Below are 20,578 nucleotides of genomic sequence, written 5' to 3'. Positions count from 1 at the left end.
ACGGGTCCCTTGGGTTTCCAGCGGGGCTGGCAGGCGCAGCGCCCCGGAGGCCCCGCTTTCGCGGGGGAATTCCGGGCGGGGGTGCTGGCAGCGGGGGCGGGGCGGGGCGGGGCCTGGGCGGGGCCACTCACCGCCTATAAGAAGGGCGACGCGCCAGCCCTGGCCACCCGCCTGAGCGCCCTCTCCGGACCGCAGAGCCATGGCCTCCCCTCGCCTGCTCGCGCTGCTGCTGCTCCTCGTGGGAGCCTTTAACGCCGCCGCCGCCGAGTCGGTGGGTGCTTGAAGATCCCCGGGGGGGCGGACCGGTGCTTCCTTTGTTCTGGGGTCCTGAGATGGGGGGGCAGCCTGGGGGCTGCGCCGCCCCCAACTAGACGCCGAGGGCAGGGAAACTTTGTTGGAAACTTGGCTCGCGAGTCCCAGGGAGGCTCTGGGGCGAGGGGGCTGGGTGGCTCCTCCACATGCCGTGCGCCCCCAGCCTGTTGCGCTTCCCGCCTCCCCCTGATTTCAGCCCCGCCGCGGACTCCAGGCTCGGACGTGACTAAGCCGGTGTCACCTCTTCTCTCCTCACCCACTCTCTCCTTCCCTGGTGATCCTGGGGCAGATTCGGAGCCATGGCGCCCCCTCCTCACCCCCTAGAACCCGTGATGCCCTGGATGAAGGGGGTTGCGTGAACTCGGAAGGGGGAGGGGTTTCGGGTTCTGTGGGGCCTTGTTTCACACACCGGGACGGAGGACTGAGCCCTGACCTCAGTCCTGGCCGCAGCCCTGCCACTGGTCTGTGGCTTCGGGCAGGGCCCTGCCCCTTCTGAGTCTCGATTTTCCCATCGGCACAAAGCGTATGTAGAACTGGGGCAGGAGGTGACCAGTGCTACTTTAGGATCCCTACGGAGTTGGGACTCCAGTCTTTCAAGAGTGAACGGGAGGGACGGTTTAGGCTTGGCACTTCACCGGGAGTGGAGCCTCTGTTTTTGGCCAGAAGAGGGTTTATTTCTGATGATCTGCACCCGGGAGATCCGAAGCACCCACCTTGGGTTGTGTGAAAGGGGTGCTGGGGGAAGAGAAGGTCTCCATGAGCCCTGAGAAGCCTCTGCTCACTGCCAACTGTTCTCTGCTTGTAGTTTACAAAGCCCTGGGCCCACCACCAGATCCATTCATCCCAGCAGCCAGTGGGGAAGGAGGGAGGCAGTTTCATCTGGGAAGTAGGGATGTAGGAATTGCTCAGCGAGGCCTTCTGCCCACCCCAACCCCCAAGAGCCGGGGCTTTGTGCCTCTTCGGTGCCCTTAAACCTTGATTTTGAAGAGAGCAAGTCTAGTGGAGTTTAATCATTAATGTCAGTTCTTTGTGGGGCTCCTGTTTCTCTGGGATTACTTAGGGGAGATCGTTTCTGACTTCAGCTGGGGTACGAATAAGACCCTGAGCGCCCCTCACCCCCGTGCCCGCTGCCCCTTGTAGCCCTGAGTGATGGCACTGAGCTGATGTTCTGACAGCCTTTTCTGGGGGGGGAGTTGGGGCGGGCGAGTGGAAGTTCCCAGGCCAGTGATCGACCCTGCCCCACACTAGTGGCTCTGGCTGCAGTGACAAGGGCAGATGGTTAACTCGCTTCTCCATAGGAGATCTCTTCTGATAGCTTTCTAATAGTCGTTCTAATGGCTCTATCAGCTAGCTTAATTAAGCCCTTCTGCTCACTGTTTTAAACTGGTCCTGAGGCTAGAGAGGTTAACTAACCTGCCCAAGGTCACACAGCAGATAAAGGACTGCGTCAGAAGCAAATTTAGGCAGTCAGGGTTCCAAGTCCCTTTTTAAATCTATTGCTTGTATCTGAACTTGTAGGCTGATGCTACTCTTGAGAGGCTGCTGTTGCGTCCCACACTCGGTTCACTCAAGACTTTAGAACCTGTAGAGGTCTGGGGCTGGCCGGCCACAAGGCGTTCTGGGACAGAAGGAAATCGAGGCCCAGAGTCAGGTGATGACTTTCCCAAACTCATACGGGTAACCTTGCCAAAAACTTGGTGGCTGAGTCAGGACTCAAACCCAGACCTGCCACTCCCTGGGCAGTGCTCTGAAGTAGCCCCCGAAGGAGTTCCCGCTGTGGCGCAATGGGATGGGCGGCGTCTCTGGAGCACTCGGAGCAGGTTTAGTGCCTGGCCCAGCACAATGGGTTAAGGATCCGGTGTTGCTGTGGCGCAGGTCACAACTGTGGCTCAGCTCTGATCCCTGGCCCCAGAGCTCCATATGCTGCAGGATGGCTAAGAAAGAAAAAATAAAGTAGCTCCCAAAGGATGTTTTGGCATCACAGTGGCATCTGAAGGAATGTTGCGTCCTGGACAGTGTGGGGAAAAGAGGGAAGACCACAAAGGTGGGGAGGTCGCTGCAGGGGCAGTCACATGCCAGTCTTGGCTCAGGGGCAGAGCAGGCAGCTGTGCCCCGGGGGCAGTCAGAAGGATACGGTGGGCGGGGGCATGTGGTGACCCATCAGCTGGGGAGAAGTGAGTCCTGGACAGCCATTTCCTGAGAGGTGTCCTGTCTCTCATCCCGACCTCAGTGCTCTCTTCCTGGCTAATGTTCCAAGACCTTCCACCACTAACTGGGTCACAGGGCTTCCCCTTCTGCCCCCCTCCCCACTCTTCCTCCTCGGGTCATGGCCTGAAAAATCAGACCTAGTCATAGTTGGATTTGACTATAAAGATGATCTGCTCGGCCCGTTTCCTTTTGCCGGTGGGGAAAATTGAGGCCCTGGGAGAAGGGTTTTGCTAGTAAAAGTTCTCGTGTATTGAGTGCTTTCCATTTACCAGGTCTGGTGTATTTTATTCTTAAAAAAGCCTAGCATGTGGGGAGTGATTATATAATTATATAGTTGATTATATAATATAATCAGTTATATAATATTATGCCCACTTTACAGATGCAGGAACTGAGGTAAGATGGTACCATCTTGGGGTAGCAGAGATCTTCCAGGCCATCAGAATCTCTGTCCTGTAGTGCTTCTCCAATAGTGCTATTGGAGTCCCTCCCCAAATTATATTTATTTATTATTGGCCATCCCCACAGCATGCAAAAGTTCCTGGGCCATGGATATACCACTCCAGATCCTTACCCCCCTGAGCCGCCAGGGAACTCCCTTCCCAAATTTTAGGTTTAAGCCAAAGGCCTGCCCTCCCCTTGAGTGGTGCACTCCCTCCCACCCCTTGGTGCCCCAGGTTTTGGGAAGGGAACCCAGGCTGAGCCGGCCTCTTTCTGTGTGGCAGGTCTCGCTGTCCTAAAACCAGTTCTTCCTGTCCAGCTGGAAGCATTCCCCTGATCTGTCTTCCTGCCACTCCCTCCCTGGCCAATTAAAGGCAGCCTTGTTTGGGGCGTCCGCCCCCCTCCCCGCCCCCAGGAGGTGTTGCTGCCCAGGGGCACAGACATGGCACCAGGCCCAGTCAGTTCTGGGGAAGTGTCCCCCACCCACTCCGTGTACTTGAGCTAAGAGATGTTTCTGATCTTGAGAATTCTGTCCTTGTTTGCACAGAAGGGGTGGGGGCGGAAGCCCAGGGCGTCTAGGACCCGAGTGGCCAGTGAGAGCTCTTTCGGAATTCTCGGAAGCCCAGAGAGCTCCCGCGCTTTGGGGGCTCTGTGAGGCCGAGTCCCTCTCCCTCTCTGAGTTGACAGCCCCCATCTGCAAAATGGAGTTTGAACTGACTAGAGAGCCCATTCCAGCGCGGAATGGTCTATTAATAATTAAGTACCTACTCTTTGAAAGGCCTGTGGAAACCACAAGAACATCTAAGGCATTCTCTCCCTTGAGGAAACTTAGGGTTCATGAGGGCATGAACGTACCCCATCCAGTCCTGAGGCTGCTGTCCACACACACACACATCCAGGGCAGGCACTCGGCCCTATTCGTTGTTAGTGAAAAACCTGACCTGTGGTTCGTACTCAGGAAATGTTTGCATGAATGAACAGATGGGTGCGTGTCACTTCATTCTGAAAGGTGCACTCAGGTTACTCATTGCTAATAGGAAAGCTTCCCATCGATACCGTGCAGTAGGTGCATCTCCATTTCTACAGGCAAGTGATGCTCCGAGGGATGGAGGGGCTTGCCCAGGTCAGATCCAGGGCTGTCAGATAAACGCAAGGTGTCTGATTTGCGTGTCCTCTGAGAACTGGGTTTGAAGGTAGAGATAGCTTGGCTCCTTCTTCTGAATCTCATGGTGACCTTGAGCCCACACGCCCTCTGGGTCTCAGTGTCCCCAACTCTGTAATGAGGAGTTTAGACCAAAGCCCTTTCAGGGTATGTGTTGGGGTGGGCGGGGAGTTTTCTTGGCTTCCTTGGTAAAGAGCCGACACAAGAAGCGACCCTGGGGAGGGAGGCGGGTAGTGGAGATATTCAGCTGCTGCCATCCCCAGCTCCTGGAAACGGAGGGCTTTTCCAAGGACTAGCAGTGCTGAGCCAGCCTGAATGAGGGGCTGGGCGAGCCAGGCTGGGCTTCCCGCCCCGGGGCCCTCTAGGGAGGGATTGGCTTCTAGCTGTCCTCAGCCTCGTGGATTGGTGGGCGTGATTTCCAGGGGACGGCCTGAAATTGGGGGGCTGGACAGAGCTCTGAGGCACTGGAGGAGACCTGTAGCTGGCCTGCCTGAGTCACCTGGTTCCTTTCAGCCTTTTGGCTAAAAGGATGGCTCAGCGGTGGGGATGTTGGAATGGGCTCCAGAGTTCTACCTTGCCCCGTGGGAGCCTATTAAGGATGGTCAGCCTGTCTGTGTCCAGGGCCTCGAAAGGATGTACAGGAAATAATTAGGACTAGGCCTCAGACCTTCACAGTGCCTTTTGCCTGTGGGTGGGCTTTGATGGGGGTAGTCCATCAGAATTGACCGGCAGTGCAATTGGCAGTCCAGTTTTCAGCCAGTTCTCAAAATTGACCTCTGGAGTTCCTGTTGTGGCTCAGCAGGTTACGAAGCCAACGAATTCTTGAGGATGCGGGTTCCATCCCTGGCCTTGCTCAGTGGGTTAAGGATCCTTCGTCGTTGCTGGGTGAGCTGTGAGCTGTGGTGTAGGTCGAAGATGTGGGCTCAGATCCCACTCTGCTGCGGCTGTGTCGCAGGCCAGCAATTGTAGCTCCAAATCAACCCCTGGCCTGGGAACTTCCATTGCCGCAGGTTTGGCTCTAAAGAAGCAAAAAGAAAAAAGAAAAAAAAAAATTTGACCTCGGCAGAATAGGTAGCGCATTTATTTATTTATTTATTTAAAGCCAAATTTTGCTGTTGGTCTGAGGTCACAGGGCAAAGCTGATACAGTCCAGGTTTGACTTGACCCCAGGATTCTGATTTTTCTGGCCCCCTTCTTTGCTTCCTGGGATTGGCTGGAGAGCATTGGAGCATTGGTTTGGAGTTAGGCAGACCTGACTCCAGAGATGGGAAGCCCACCACCCCGCCCCCCTGGCCTTGCCCTACGGCTTTGCACAGGCCACTGTGCCGCTCCCAAGCCCCAGCCTTTCTGGGCTATAACAAGATCTGGGAGGCTTGGAGCTGGCAAGGCTGCTCGTGAGGCTCTGAGGAGCCTGCCTGGCAGGCGGGAGGCCTAAGTGACAGGTCCTAGCTTTGCCCAGGCCGCCTTGAGGCCAGATGGTCCTTTGCTTTTGAGGCTCCCACCCCCCCCCCCCCCGGGGCCCCTAGAAAGCTCTCTCCCCTCCCCCAGCAGCTGCTAGGTGGGAAGGGAGGAGACCAGGGTGGGGCTGATGGAGCCCAAATCTCCTATTTGTTTGTCTTAGAAGTGGGACGTTTGCTAATTATCGGGATGGGTTTATATTTAAACAAGAACCAGTTCCTGGCAGCTCCACCCCTCCTGCTGGGATCAGTAGGTGCCCCCTGCTGAGCAATTCTCAGCCTGGAGGGAGGGGGGCAGGGGGAGCGGACCACCGGGATGCTGCTCTGGCCTTGGGGGTTTGGCCTCTGTGGTCGAGGGCCGGAGTTTCCAGTCCCGAGGAATTGCAAAAAAAGCGCTCTGGGCTCTGGAGGGGAGAGGGTGTGGGGGTGGACAGAAGAGACAGTGTTCCGAAAAGCCAGTTTTCAAGCATTTTCCTCCTTCATGGTACCTAGGGGGAGTGCAAAAGGGGTGTCTCAACAGTTGGGGCCCGACTTAACCCTAGGAGTTCTAGCAACCTGAGGTCCTGGGTTTGTTAGGAACTCGCTGGTGACCTTTGGGCACGGTCCCCGCTGGCCTTGTCCCCTGGAGTATTTTTCGCAGTCAGAGAAACCCGAGTTCCTGTCCCAGCTCTGCCTGTGGGCCAGGGACAGGCAGTTAGTTAATAAGTCACTTGGACGGTGTGAACCCCAGTATCGTCTATAAAACACCTGTGTCACTCCAGGGTCGTAATCGGTGTTTGGCAAACTTGTAAAGTTCTGGCTTAAGTTTAGTGTGTTATTAGCAGCTAGACAAGGGCTCTCAACCTGGCCCGAGGTTGGCTTGGGGAGGTGGTGTCTTGTGTGCACATCGAAACATGTAAACCACTGCTTATGGTTCTTGGGGTTCAGAACTCTTTATCCCTCTCATGGAGCTGGAGGAGACCCCAAAAGATTGCTCTGTGGTCTTCGCAGATCTTCGGCCTTCTGTGCCGACCCCCCACCCAACTCCCCACCCCTGTGACTCCCCCCCCAACCCAGGGCCAAGCCCTCCTGCTCAGCCCCCTCCCCTCCTCCTTCGGGCTGAGTTCGGCTGCCCCAGTTTTCTCTGGCACAGAAGCCGAGGCTGCTAGTCAGGTGACACCTGGGGTAATGGAAAGGGGAGGCAGGGAGAGGCTGGTATGTGTGGAAACTGTGACTTGTGGGGCCCGGCCGGTCGCGGCCAGGCCTGCGGGGACTGGCTGTACTGCTCCAACCTCTGGGCATGGGGGCAGGGGTGACCAAGGGCTTGGGACACTCCTGGCCCCTGGGGAAGCCCGGCCAGGCGACAGCGTCCGTGGGACAGACTGACCCGGTCTGGAGCAGTGGCTTCCCCGAATGGCGGGGGAGGCTGGGAAGGGGCAGGAAGCCAGCACCCAGGGCTGATCTAATCGGTGGAGACAAGGCTCTATCGACTCTGCTCTAGAGAACACGGGAGGCTTGTTTACGTCCCACCCTCAGATCCAGCGGGGACCTCGGATCCACTGCCTAGATTACAAGCCCAGCTTCAATGCACCTCTGTCTCTGCGGCCCTGAGGGAGCCAGCCCCACTCCCGGCTGTCTCCACCGGTAATCAGAGCAGTGCCCAGCTTGGTTACCGGCCCTCCAGACAGAGGCAGGCTTGTCTCTTGGAGAACTGTCTCTTATAGGTGGGGAAACCGAGGCCCAGAGAGGGAATCTCCCATGATCCCTTGGCGTGTTAGTGACAAGGATGCTAATTGGGCTTCTGGCAGGGGGATGGCCAGAGGCTCCAGAAGCTCCCCTCATCCATCCCCCTCCCGCCTCTATTCCTAGCTGGCACCCCCTGGATCCTCCAGCCCTGCCTGTGGGAATGGGCTGCCCCAGGGGGTTGGTGAAAAGCTGGCTGCTGGCAGTGCCAGGCCTGGCTTCTCTCCTGAGTGATTGTGTTCAGAGTAACCTGACCTTGGAGTGGGAAGGGCTGACATTCGAACCCCTACCCCACCCCCATCCCCAGACCTGACTTAACTCTTCCAGTACCAGCATACCAGCTCCTGCACTGATGTGTGGTTTCTAAATATTTTTTTTCATCCCTAAAGCCAGTCAGGAAACACTCTGGGGATACAGGCCCTCAAGTAAAATTTCAGGTGTCTAGATTCTGAAATTTGCTCCTGTTGGAAATGTACAACTGGTATTTCCTCTGCCTCTGTCTGGAGGCTGGTGCTCCAGGCTGTGTGACCTTACACAGGTCACTGTCCCTCTCTGGGCCTTTCTCTCCTCTACATTCTCAAGGCGCCTGATGGGTTGCTGAAAAGTCTCTGGTCTCAGAAGCAAAAGAAATACTTCGTATAGGGTCTATCCCGTCACAATTTGCAAAGCACCTCCCCACCCACCCACCCACCCGCCACCTTCTCTCTAGCAATGCAACTGTTTCTACAACTTTTCCCTGGTCTCTGACCCTCTGACCACTAATCCCATCTGGGGATTAATAATAGCCACTACTTATTGAGCATCTGCTGTGTACCAGGCCACGTGCGCTGGGTCCCTGCACACCTGACTGCATTTCGCTTAATCCTCATCATCCTGCAAGGTGCTACTACCAGCCCCGGTTACAAAAACAAGGAAACTAAAGCTTCAAGATGTGGAATAAAAAGGCCCACATAGTTAGGGTGTGGCTTATGGAGCTGCCTTTACCGATAATCACTCTGGGAGTGGATCCTTCGTTTCTGCCAAGGTGGAGAGTCCTGATTGTGGCATCCAAGTTGGGCTTATTCCAGGGGTTGGCTAACCCTTGAGAATGGGGATGGGGAGGGCAGTGACCATATCAGTGGCCCCTTCTGGGAATCTCCTGCCAGGACCACTCTGCTGGGTTCAGCAGTCAGGGCACAGTGTTTTCAGCATCCCTGCCTCTCTCCAAATTTGGCTTGCCCAGTTACCCTTCTAAAAGAAGGGTCAAGTGTGTCCTTGACCCCTGGGGGTGGCTTCCTGCCCCTGAGGAAGAGCCAGGTCATGGAAGGTTCTCCTCTCTCTTTTCCTCCCCTGCCTGTTCACAGTTAAGCAAGCTCTGCCCCTGAACTTCTCCCCGGTGCCCTAGCCAAGTTTCTCTTCTTGCGTTTAAGCAATAATCACTTTTACCTTTGTTTACTCCCTGGCCAGGGGAAGGGGTGCCCTGGAGCCCTGGCCTGGCAGTGTGTGCTGTGAGCCGGGGTGCTGGGGTGGAGAGGTGAAGCGTGGGTGGCCGTAAGCTAAGACACGGTCTTGAGAAAGATCGAGGTCTGGATCCCAGCTCTGTTGCCTTCTAGCTGTGTGAATTCACATGAATGACTCAACTGAAGCTCACTTTCCTGCAACGTGGGCCGAGCACCTTACAAGGCTGTCGTGCCAAGAAAATGAGCTCATACAGAGAGGAACTCCGCGTGGTGCCGGCACGTAGTGGCTACTCGGGCTGGTCACCCCAGCTGCCTTGTTTTTCCTGGGTGACTGAAACTGTCACTGTTCGGACTTTGCTGTCGGGTTGGTGAATTCCTGGCTTCATGCCTAAGGACTGGATGGGGGAGAGGATAAATCTGGAGGGACAGCTGCTGCCCGTGGATTGGCTGAGACCTTTAGGGGCAGCCAGAACCCTAGAAGGGAGAAGGGAAGACAAGTCCAGCCCAGACGCCAGGAGACTGAGATTCTAAGTCCAGTTCTGCTTGGGTGACCTTGGCAAAGTCTCTTTTAATCTGTTTGCTGGGTAATAAAATGAGACAGTTAGGCTCTGGCCTCCGACACCTTCTGTTGGGAGGCGTTAGTCTCTGTAGCACCGTGGCATCTACCTCTTTCTTTTTCCTATGGAGTCCGGGGAGGCATCAGCATCTCTAAACCCCAGGTGCCTACCAGGGTCTGGGAGACCCAGGCCCCCACTCCCTTATTGAGCGGATGGTTTCTGGCAGTGGGGGCGGGGGGGGGGCGGTGTGTAGAGCAAAGGTGCAAGAGACCTGAGGGCCCAGAGAGGAGGCCTTGTGTCTGCACACATGTGTGAATTCACGCTTTGGGGGCAGGGATGGAGTGAGCTGGGAGCAGGGTTGGGGTCCCCCTCTGGTCAGGGCTGGGCCTGGCTGCTGGGTAGCTTGGTTCCTCAAAGCCACCCCAGACTGAATGGGCCTTATCTGAAAAGAGGGTGGGGAAAGGAGGGCTGTTGCTACCCCCCCCCCCGCCCCCACACACACAGATTCACACAAAGAGACACTTGCCCGCAATCCCAGGGAGCATGGTTCTGTCTTGCTGGCCTAGACTTAGGGCTCCTGCCTACTTGAGAATTTCCCCCAGTCAGGGTCCTGGGCAGACAAGAGGCCAAAGAGGCCACTTCTGGAGCTGGAGAAGGAGAGATAACATTTCCTGTGTCCCCGTCATGTCCTCGTAGAGCTTCTCTCAAGTGTCTTGACTGGCTGTGGGTGGGTACCTGGGCTCCTCTCATGTGGCCTTTAGGGACCCCTGTCCTTTGAGAGCTAGGCTAGGTATCAGACCAGATCGAATTCTGGTCAGTCCCGGCCAGGTGGCTGACCCCTGGTGTGGCCTTAGAGAAGTCGCTTATCTTCTCCAGAGACCTGGTAGAAAAATGAAGGGTTCGGGACAACCCAGTGACCACTAAGAGGCCTGAACTGGGAATCAGTCTGGGTTTTAGCCTCAGCTTGGGGGCTGATGGGGCTGTAAGATCTCTTCCCACCGCCTCTGTTAGGCTTCATTTCCTAGCGTGAGACAGGTAACAGCTACCAACCAGTGGGCGGGCTAATCCCAAGGGTTGTTTTGAAACACTCCTTAGCACTTTCACCCACTAGAAGAAAGTCCAGAGTGGTAAACAGGCCATGACTCCTGGGGAGGAAGACGTAGGGAAGGGTCTCAGCTTGAAACGGCCCAGGGATGGGACCCCGGCCCCCTGTCTTGAGGACTTTGAGCCCTGATTGCCACGGCCAGTCTGGGCTCCAGGCCAGATAAACAAGTGGCCAAAGTACCTTCTTGACCACCTGGGCTGGCTTTGACCTCCACTTAACAGGGCTCCCCCCCAGCCCAGGTAGGTAGACACTGTGTGTACATGTGTGTTCATGTGTGTGTCTGTACCAGGCTAATGGCTCAGGTGACCCCTGCCTGGGTTCTGGTCCAGGGTGGCCACTTTCTGCCCGGATGATCTTAGGCAAGAGACTGGTTTTCTAAGCATACCACCCTACCACCCCACTCATCCATTCCCAACCCCTCCCCCCCTTCTCCTCACCCCTTTATCGCCGCACCCCCCCAACCCCGTTAACACTTCTGCAAATAAGTGCTCCGAGGAGGACCTACTCACACTAAGTGCTTAGTTTGGTAAGCTGCCGAGGCCCTGCTGTTTCCGATTCTGGGCCCCAGGGGAATTTGGATTCTGGGCCCCAGGGGAATTTGCAGCCGGAGGTGGGGGTAGGAGCCCAGGGACCCCGCCCTGGGTACGGGCAGCTTGCGCAACCCCCGGAGGAGCTTTCCTCCGGAGCTGCCAAACTAAAGCCACAGGCACGGGGCTGTGCGGGGGCTGGAATTCCAGCGCCAGCAGCTCCCCAGCTCCTGATTCCCGAGTCGTGAAGTCATCCCTAACCAGGGCTTAACCCCTTCTGGCTCCCCCCCCTCCACCCCTGTGTACCAGGCATTCTTGGTGCGGGCCTACTGCCTTCCTTCCCGGAATCCAGCTGCCTGGGGCAGGGCGGAAGGGCCCCCCCTCACCCCCCTCAGAGTCGGGTTCTGCCCACCGCTCCCCGGAAGCCCCCGTGGAGAGAGGCCAGGAGGGCCTGGGCCTCTCCCACAGCTGGTAACCTTGTCTTAGAAACGGATGTTCCTTCTCAGGCTCCCCCCACCACACACACACCCTCCACCCCGTGTCACTGGCAGTCTCTGCTGGGTGAAGGACAGCTTGGGGACAGTCAGACACGGAGCCCCGGCCTCTTTCCACTCAGCTCTGTAGGTCACTGTGTGACCTCGGGCAAGTCACTGCTGCATCTGGGGTGCCGATTGCTTCTGATTCTGTGAAATGAGAGGACAGGGCTTCCCCGGCAGCTCCAGCTGTTGTTCTTTGGTTATTAGCCGACCTCCCCCACCCCCTGCAATTAAGGAGTTGGAGAGAGAACATCTTGGGCAGGGGTGTGTGTTGAACTTGCTTGACTTCTGGGAGAGAGTAGGCACTCACATGTTTGTATTCATTAGTGAAAGAATGAACTCTGCCCAGGGCTACTGTCTTGTGGGCAGGTGAAGCCTTAGCTCAGAAGCTAAGAGGGGAGTTCCCATTGTAGCTCAGCAGATTAAGAACCTGACTAGTATCCATGAGGATGTGGGTTCGATCCCTGGCCTTGCTCAATGGGTTAAAGATCCGGCGTCACTGTGAGCTGTGGTGCAGGCCAGCGGCTGCAGCTCCGATTCAACCCCTAGCCTGGGAACTTCCATATGCCTCGGGTGTGGCCCTAAAGAGACACATACACACAAACACACACACAAAAGAAGAAGCCAAGAGGAAGGGTCATGGGCAGCCCGAATATTTCCACTCTCTTGAGAGAGGTTAGTTTGGCACACCCATCTGAACTCTAAGGGATGGGGGCTGATGTTTGGAGGATCTGGGGAAAGTTCTTTGCCTCCCCGGATCTTTCATACTTTCCTTTTGAAAGCTTCTCAGTGGCCTGGACCTAAGATCCTGCTGTGAACAGGATCTGGGGACAGCAGCTGGGGCCCCAGTTGGTGGCAGCGGAGGAACATATAAGGGTGCTGGGGTGGATGGTCCATGAGGGCTGGGGCGGCGTGCGATGCTGCCGCACAATGGCTCTGTGGGGGATGTTTGGAAGACTGAACACAAGCATGTGCTTATGTGCTTTTGAGTCACCAGGGCCGGGCAGCGCCCTGACCCGAGGCTGTCCTGGGCTGTGGGTGAGCCAGCCCTGCCTGTCCCAGCCCAGTCTGACTCAGCTGGGAAAGGTGTCCTGGACAGGGCAAGACCAGAGCCAGCAGCCCTCTCCCTGCCGGGGGTGAATCAGCTGTGACAGCATCAGGGTGCCCTGGAGGAGCACGTCCTGGGGCCAGCCTGTGGGGATGGGGAAGCTGGCTCTGAAATCGGGCAGCCCCACTTGGAGTGGAGTGCTTCCATCTGCTACACCAAAATAAAATGATGTCATGTCGTTAATGCCCAGCTTCCTTGGTTGTAAATCGGAGTTAAAGCCTGGCCTTCAGCGTTATTGAGAACAGAGCCTGGCATATATAGCACGTACTTATGGTACCTGGTATATTTATACTCTGATTCTGCCCACCTTTGTTATTCTTATTAGCCCAGAGTGGGAAAGAGATTTGTCTAAGGTCACACAGCAGGTGGGGGCCAGGAGGAGGCCAGGACCCAGGTCTCCCAGCTCTGGCCTGATTCCCTTGCAGGACCCCAGCTCACCTTCCTGAAGGCCCCCGTCAGTGCTTTTCAGGGTTCAGGGGCTGCTGTCGGACACTGGGGGGCTTACTGGCTGATGTGTCTTCTGTTTTCACCCCAGATCCGAGAGACCGAGGTCATCAACCCCCAGGACCTCCTAGAAGGCCGATACTTCTCCGGAGACCTACCGGATGACGAGGATGTTGGGGGGCCGGGGCAGGAACCTGATGACTTTGAGTGGTCTGGCTCTGGAGATCTGGGTAAGGAGGGTGTGGTGGGCAGACCCAGGGCATGGGGCTGGAGGGGACCTGACCTCTCCTCCTAGGAGGGTGACCCTGCCATGAGACTTGGGTTTTCCTATGGTGCCCCTCCCCCAAAAAAGGCGGGAAACAAAAGGTACTGGATCAACCCATCCCTGAGACCCTCTCGGGCAAGTTGTTTGTTGCTTTGAGTTCCTGTGTAGTTCCGGGTTGTCTTTGTACCAGCCCGAACCTGTCCACCTTTGGACCGGGTTGGGTGGGGGTGGGGGTGCCGAGACGTAATAGAGTCTTATTTTCCCTTTGAAGAGGGGAAGGAACAGCCCAGAAGCCTCGGGGCAGGGTGGGAACCGAGCACAAACCCTTGCTTCTGAGGGGGTAGGAGCCAGTGAAAGGCCCGGGCCTCTTGGGGCTGGACCCGGCCGGTGCTTTTCCTGGTCCTCCCTCTGACTTCTGGCCCTGGCTGCCGCACTAGACGGAAAAACATCCCTCCCGTGTAACGATTCGAAGTTTGAGCTTTGGAGTCACGTAGTCCTGAGTTCAAATTGCCACCTTGTGACCTCTGAGCCTTGGTTTCCTAATCTGTAAAATGGAAATAGAAACGACAGTACGTCGGTGCCTGTGTTGTGGAGCTCAGACCGAGTTAAAGCCCTCGGCACTTACCAGGCACTCAGTAAATAGTTTAATATTGCAGTTTCCAATATGTACTCAGCAGTCGGTTGTCTTCTCAAAGGAATCCCTGGGGGATCTTGTTAAAATACAGATTCTGGGAGTTCCTGTCGTGGCTCAGGAGTCACAAATCCGACTAGTATCCATGAGGACGCAGGTTCGATCCCTGGCCTCACTCAGTGGGTTAAGGAATCCAGCGTTGCCATGACCTTTGGTGTAAGTCACAGACGCAGCTTGGATCTTGGCGTTGCTGTGGCTGTGGTGTAGCTCCGATTCAACCCCTAGCCTGGGAACCTTCATATGCCACACATGCAGCCCTAAAAAAGCAAAAAAAGAAAAAAGAAAAGAAAAATACAGATTCTGATTTAGGGGGCCCCCAAAGTCTGCATTCCTAACATGAGTGATACTGTTGGTCCTGGGATCTAAACTTTACAGAGCAAGGATTTGGAGCTGACAGAGTATCTGCCCAGCTGCCAACCCAACATTCTTATGAAAGAGCCAGGGAGGCAGGTCTTGGGAGCCCCATTTTACAGATGAGATGCCTGAGGCCAGGGCAGGAATGATCACCTGCTGGGCATTGAGCCTTTGGGGGCCCAGTTATGAATTAGAACTCCCACCAGCTGTGGCTGAAGGGGTCATTGGCCTGGGGGGGGCGGGGGGTAACCAACCTCCCACTCACACGACCTTTCTGACCTTGCAGAGGGTCCAGAGGACAAGCATATGCTCCCGGAAGTGACACACCCCTTGGTGAGTAGCTGCACGATTTTGCTCCTGGTCGAGAGGGGCTGAGTAAGTGAGGGTCTGACCTCACCCTGCAGGCAGGCTTTTATTTGTGGCCTTGGACTCTGGGGACAAGCACAACCAAGACCGTCATCTCTGCAAGGGTGATCACTAAGGGGTGAACACTTAGATGTGTTTCCAGGCTCTTGTGCATTTCTACGTATTTCCCAACATTCATATCAAATTGTATATATAGTCCTGTGTACTGCATGTTATGCTGAAAGAAATCACGGTATTTTCTTACATAATTAAAAGGTTTTCCTAATCAGAGTTCACCCAATTTCCCTTTTTTGTTGTTGTCGTGATTATTGCACCCACAGCATGGGGAAGTTTCTAGGTCAGAGCACCCACACCACAGCAGTGATAAGGCCAGAACCTTAACCTGCTGAGCCACCACCAGGGAATTCCCTTACTGATGGAATTTCCTTTATTGATAGAAAAGTGGTTCATGATTTTTTGATATTCTAAAATGACAGCACCGTAGCAAGCATCTTTTCCGCAAATCTCTGCTTGGCTCCTTAGGACAGAGTCCCAGTAGCAAAACTGCTGCCCTAAACAGCAAGTTTTATTTTGCCAAACTGCCCTCTGGAGAAGCAGAGAAGGGGGACACTGCTTCCCTGAGGCCTTGGTCACATTACTTAGTCCCCGTTCAGGGAGTTCCCGTCATGGCGCAGTGGTTAACGAATCCGACTAGGAACCATGAGGTTGTGGGTTCGATCCCTGGCCTTGCTCAGTGGGCTGGGGATCCAGCGTTGCCGTGAGCTGTGATGCAGGTTGCAGTCACGGCTTGGATCCCGAGTTGCTGTGGCTGTGGCAGAGGCTGGCAGTTGTAGCTCCGATTGGATCCCGTAGCCTGGGAACCTCCATATGCCACAGGTGTGGACCTAAAAGGACCAAAAAAAAGACAGACAGAATGCATGGGATACATAAAGGAAGATTCTTCCCTCCAAAAAAAAAAAAAAAAAAGTCCCTGTTCTGGACAGATCTGTGTTAAAAGTTCAGGGTAAGGATTTGACACCACAGTTGCCGAGAGGTCATTGTAGCTTTCTGCTCTAGAACCGTGTGGTTTGGCTGGCGAGATGAAGAACCTGATGTCCCACTTGGCTGAATGTCCCTGTCCCCTGCCCTGGGTCCCTCCCCGAACCACCCTGAGTGTTGGTCTCTTGTCCTTCCCCCCCATCTAGGTGCCTCTAGACAACCACATCCCTGAGAGGACCGGACCCGGGGGCCGGGTCCCCACCGAACCCAAGGAACTGGAGGAGAATGAGGTCATTCCCAAGAGGATGTCCCCCTTTGATGGGGACGAGGATGTGTCCAACAAGGTGTCCATGTCCAGCACCGCCCAGGGCAGCAACATCTTCGAGAGGACAGAGGTTCTGTCAGGTAAGGTCCTGTCCTCTCCCCAAGACTCCTCGAAGCAGGAAGGGGCGCGGCGGGGGATAATGGGCAGGTTGACTCTAGCCCATTCGGCTCCCTGGTGTCCCTTTCTTGCGGCCGCTGGGTGCCCCGGGGCCTTGAAGGCTGACACTTTCCCTAAGACGTGACTCTGGTTGAGTGTGCAGCCGGCTGGATGGGGAGGAAGAGTTGCATTTTAAAAGCTAAAAAGAAAAATAGATGTTGAGTCCCTCACTTGCCATCCGTCCTTCTCTTATTTACAAAGCACTTTCCCAGCCTGGGTTTGGCACCTGGGAAGTTAATTATTAAAAGTTTAACTTCCTTCGAAAACTTCCCTGGGAAGCCCGGAGGCTCCTTTGGACTGGGCTGGCTTCCCCTCCCTTCTCCGCGTGACCAAGGCTTGTGGCAGCCTTGTGACCGTGGCCGAGAAGCTTTCCAGCCTCGGTTGATGAGGTGAGCCTCAGTTTCCTCCTCTGTCGATGGGTATAAGATGCCTCCTTGGGCTGGTGTAATGACTTCATGAAAAATAGAATCTAAAATAACTTGGTAGGAGTTCCTGTTGTGGCGCAGCGAAAACAAATCCGACTAAATCATGCGGTTGCAGGTTCAATCCCGGGCCTCGCTCTGTGGGTGGGGTATCTGGCGTTGCCATGAGCTATGGTGTAGACTTCAGACACAGCTCAGATCCCACATTGCTGTGGCTGTGGCGTAGGCTGGCAGCTGTGGCTCTGATTTGACCCCTAGCCTGGGAACTTCCACATGCTGTAGGCGTGGCCCTAAAAAGCTGGGAAAAACAAACAAACAAACAAAAAAAACCAGCAAACTGTAAAGGGCTGTTTGTTGGTATAGTTCACAGCAGTAGGAGGTGTGGAATAGTCCATAGAATAGAATAGAATAGAATAGAATAGAACAGAGTAGAATAGAACAGAACAGAGTAGAATAGAACAGAACAGAGTAGAATAGAACAGAACAGAGTAGTACTGTATAGTATAGCAGTAGATGCAAATTCCATGTGCCAGACTAAGAAACTGAGGCCTAGAGAGAGTCCATGTTTGGCCTCAGGTGAGAGCCACAGGGTTCTTGACTGTGATGTGCTGTTACATAGAAATCTCTGTCCTGGGGTGAGACTTCAGGAATGGCTCTATCAAGTGCCATTATATGGCTTTCGGCTATAGTGGTAACTGGCTCCTTCTTTTCTTCCCTGGCAGCTTTGAGGCTCTCCAAAGCTGGGTGGGGGGCTTCATCAGAGGGAACTCCCTTTCTGACCAGGTTTTACAGGCCAAGGGCTGGTATGGATGAACCAGCCTAGTAAGGGGGCATCCTGTCTCCTGGCAACCAGCTGGGCCAGCAGTTCTGAGGAGGCTGGAGGTACAGGGAAAGAGCCCTGGGTCCTCCTCCGTCCAGGACAGGTAAAGGATCTTGCCTGCCTCTTTCAGAGTATAACCCCCAGTGACCTAGGGCTCAGCTGGACCCTGGCCCTGGCCTCCCAGAACCTGAGTCAGTGTTTTTTAACTTTCTGTGTGATGTGGGTGGGGCGAGGGATGCTGTGGCTACTTAGAGACCTTTTGGTTTTTAAAGGTCTAGCTTCCCCCATCTTTTTTCAGCCACAAAGTTTCACTTTTGGTTGGTGGATGTGGGATTTTGCTTTTACCAACTAAGGGACCAACTAATGCTTTTAAAGAAAAACTTAAAACCCCTGATCTTGTCCAAACAACTGTTTCTTATACACGGAGAGACTGAAGCCCAGAGAAAACAAACGGCTTGCTTTGGGTCTTAGAAAGAGAGAATCAGGTCATCTCTTAAAACTTCCAGTGGAGAATCACATGAGCTCTTGATGTGAAAAGGTATATTGTTGAGCTGACTGAGGCGGGACCCTCTATTCCAGGAGGTTTTCAACAGCACCTGGAAGTTTATCGAGTGCCTGCCATGTGCCATAGGTTGCGTCCCCCTGTCCCCAACCCCTCACTGAGTCCTCACAACAGCTCTTAACCCACGGGTATGGTTATCTGTCCTCTTAGAGATAAAGAAACTGAAACTTGGAGAAGCCTAATCACTTGCCCAAAGTCATAAAACCAGACAGTGGTGGGCCTGGCACTTGAACCTAGGACCACGGTCCCTTCAGAGACTGAACTTGAGTCTTGACCTTGGGAGGAATCCCAGCACAGACCAAGGGTTGAACAGAGAGGAGCCATCGGAGGAAAAGGCCATAGAAACGGGAAGGGGGTTGATACCCGATATCCCATGTCCTGTTCCTGGGGGCACTTTTGTGGCTGCTGTTTCATGGTCTTAGCCAAGAAGGAACCTCTCTTGGCTTCTCTGCCACTCCGTCCCCATTCTGTGTGTAGATTTGGAGTGTGTGCAGGGACAGAAAATTAATCTTCTTAGGCTAAGACCGAATTAGGGGACTCAATCTGCCACAGAAAGGATTCTGGGAGACCTCCCTGCCCCCTCAACAGACAGGAGTGAGCCCTCCAGGTGTCGTGCAGGCAATATACTCTCACCCAAGGTGACAAGCCTGACACCAGGTGCCCTCGGCCAGGACTTAGTGTCGGGCCTGAATGATTCAGGGTGGCCGGGGGCACAGATATAAACCACGAAGGCGGAGCATATGCTATGCACTGTGAGAAACTCTCAGTGGATGAATTTATTTAACCCCCAAGACAAACATAAGAAAGGTACTATTGTGTCCATTTTGCAATGAGAGAGATGAGGGAACTTTAGATCCCACAGCCAGTCCGTGACAGAGATGGGAACAGAACTTAGCTTTAGATCCTGCTGTAGAGCACAGGGAACTCTATCTAATCACTTGTGATGGAACATGATGGAGGATAATGTGAGAAAAAGAACGTATATATGTGTATAACTGGGTCACCTTGCTGTACAGCAGAAATCGACAGAACACTGTAAATCAACTATAATAAATTTTTTTTTTAAAAAAGACAATGAAAAGAAGAATCTCGGCTTTGGAGTTCCCACTATGGCTCAGTGGTTAATGAACCTGACTAGTGTCCATGAGGACTCGGGTTTAATCCCTGGCCTCGCTCAGTGGGTTGAGGATCCAGTGTTGTTGTGAGCTGTGGTGTAAGTCACAGACAGGCTCGGATCTGGCATGGCTGTGGCTGTGGTGTAGGCCGGCAGCTGCAGCTCCGATTTGCCCCCTAGCCTGGGAACCTCCATATGCCAAGGGTGCGGCCCTAAAAAGACAAAGAAAAGAAAAGAAAAGAAAGAAGGAAGGAAGGAAGAAAGAAAGAAAAAGAAAGAAACTCAGCTTACAGCACTGAGCTACGTACATAGGGGGCATAAACCATACATATCATTGTCTAGAAGGCAGTAGTGTGGACGCATTTGCACGCTGTAGCTGTGTACAGTAGCATACGGGTGTGTGTGTGTGTGTGTGTGTGTGTGTGTAGAGCGTGTACCCACACTCGGGGTGGAAGTGAAAGTCTGCACAGGTCTGCGTGCACACAAGGTCAGCTGGAGAGCTTGCTGGGCTCACGACTGTGGGGCAAGTGTGTCTACGGGGGATTTCCAGAGCCTGCCGTTTTTCTTGTTCCTGGCACGGGGCTGAGCTATTGCTGCGGAGTTGACCCGGTGCTGGGAAAGAACCTGGCCTTGGACTCAAGCAGATGTGGCTTGGAAGGGTGGCTCTGTTACTCTGGTTCTCTGGTTTTCAGGGACCTTCGGGGACCCCCAGGGACCCCCTTCTCCCTAATGAGGTTGTGAGAATTCCCTTAAGAAAGGCATCCGCCCAGCATGCCCAGCACATACCGAGGTGATGGCCAGCGTGTCTAGTTCCAGGATGTGTCGGTGTCAGAGACCCGACAGGGCAGAAGCGGCCAGCGTCCCAAGGTCCCGACGGGCAGCTCTCACCTGGCCGCTCCCCTCTCTCCTCTGCAGCTCTGATTGTGGGCGGCATCGTGGGCATCCTCTTTGCTGTTTTCCTGGTCCTGCTGCTGGTGTATCGGATGAAGAAGAAGGACGAGGGCAGCTACGACCTGGGCAAGAAACCCATCTACAAAAAAGCCCCCACCAATGAGTTCTACGCCTGAAGCTTCCTCACCTGCACCTGCTTGGACTTTGGGGGTGGGGGGTGGGGATGCTGAAGGATCGTGAAGAGTGGACCTGAGGGGAGGGGGAGGGCAACCCAGTACTGACCTCTCAGCACCCCCGGCTCTGATTCCGGCTTCCGTGTCCGAAGAGAGCTCGCCTTCTACTGTTCCTGCCTGCCTGTCTTTGATTCGCTGGGCCTCCATTGTCCCAGTGGAAAAACGGGGTTACACTTGGCCTTTCTCAAGGCACGCTTGGAGTTGGATCGTTTCTTAAACTTCCAGTTTAGAATCCAGCCCCAGCTTGGAGCCTATACTGAACAGTGTACCCTTTCTAAAGGTCTTTCTAAGCTATACGAATCCTGCTGGAGATACCCCAGCCCCATCCCCCATCAGCCTGTCCCTCTGCCAGCAGCTGGACAGCAGCTGGGAGAAGGAACCAG

At 54.6% G+C, this 20,578-nt stretch overlaps 1 protein-coding gene across 1 annotated transcript; it reads left to right on the top strand.

The window, feature by feature from the left end:
• Positions 1 to 165: 165 nt before the first annotated feature.
• On the top strand, positions 166 to 20,262 carry SDC4 (syndecan 4). The gene is given in 5 exon segments (NM_214284.1): positions 166 to 271; positions 13,110 to 13,248; positions 14,615 to 14,661; positions 15,879 to 16,077; positions 19,987 to 20,262. Coding segments are annotated over 5 exon segments (609 nt in total). The 5' UTR covers positions 166 to 199; the 3' UTR covers positions 20,139 to 20,262.
• Positions 20,263 to 20,578: the final 316 nt, after the last annotated feature.

This window comes from Sus scrofa, chromosome 17 (genome assembly GCF_054392235.1).
Source record: "Sus scrofa isolate SSC_HxYL_T2T_F1_AM1 chromosome 17, Sscrofa_HxYL_maternal_Yorkshire_Landrace_v2.0, whole genome shotgun sequence".
Lineage (NCBI taxonomy): Eukaryota > Metazoa > Chordata > Mammalia > Artiodactyla > Suidae > Sus > Sus scrofa.
This window is presented reverse-complemented; position numbering and strand designations above follow the sequence as displayed.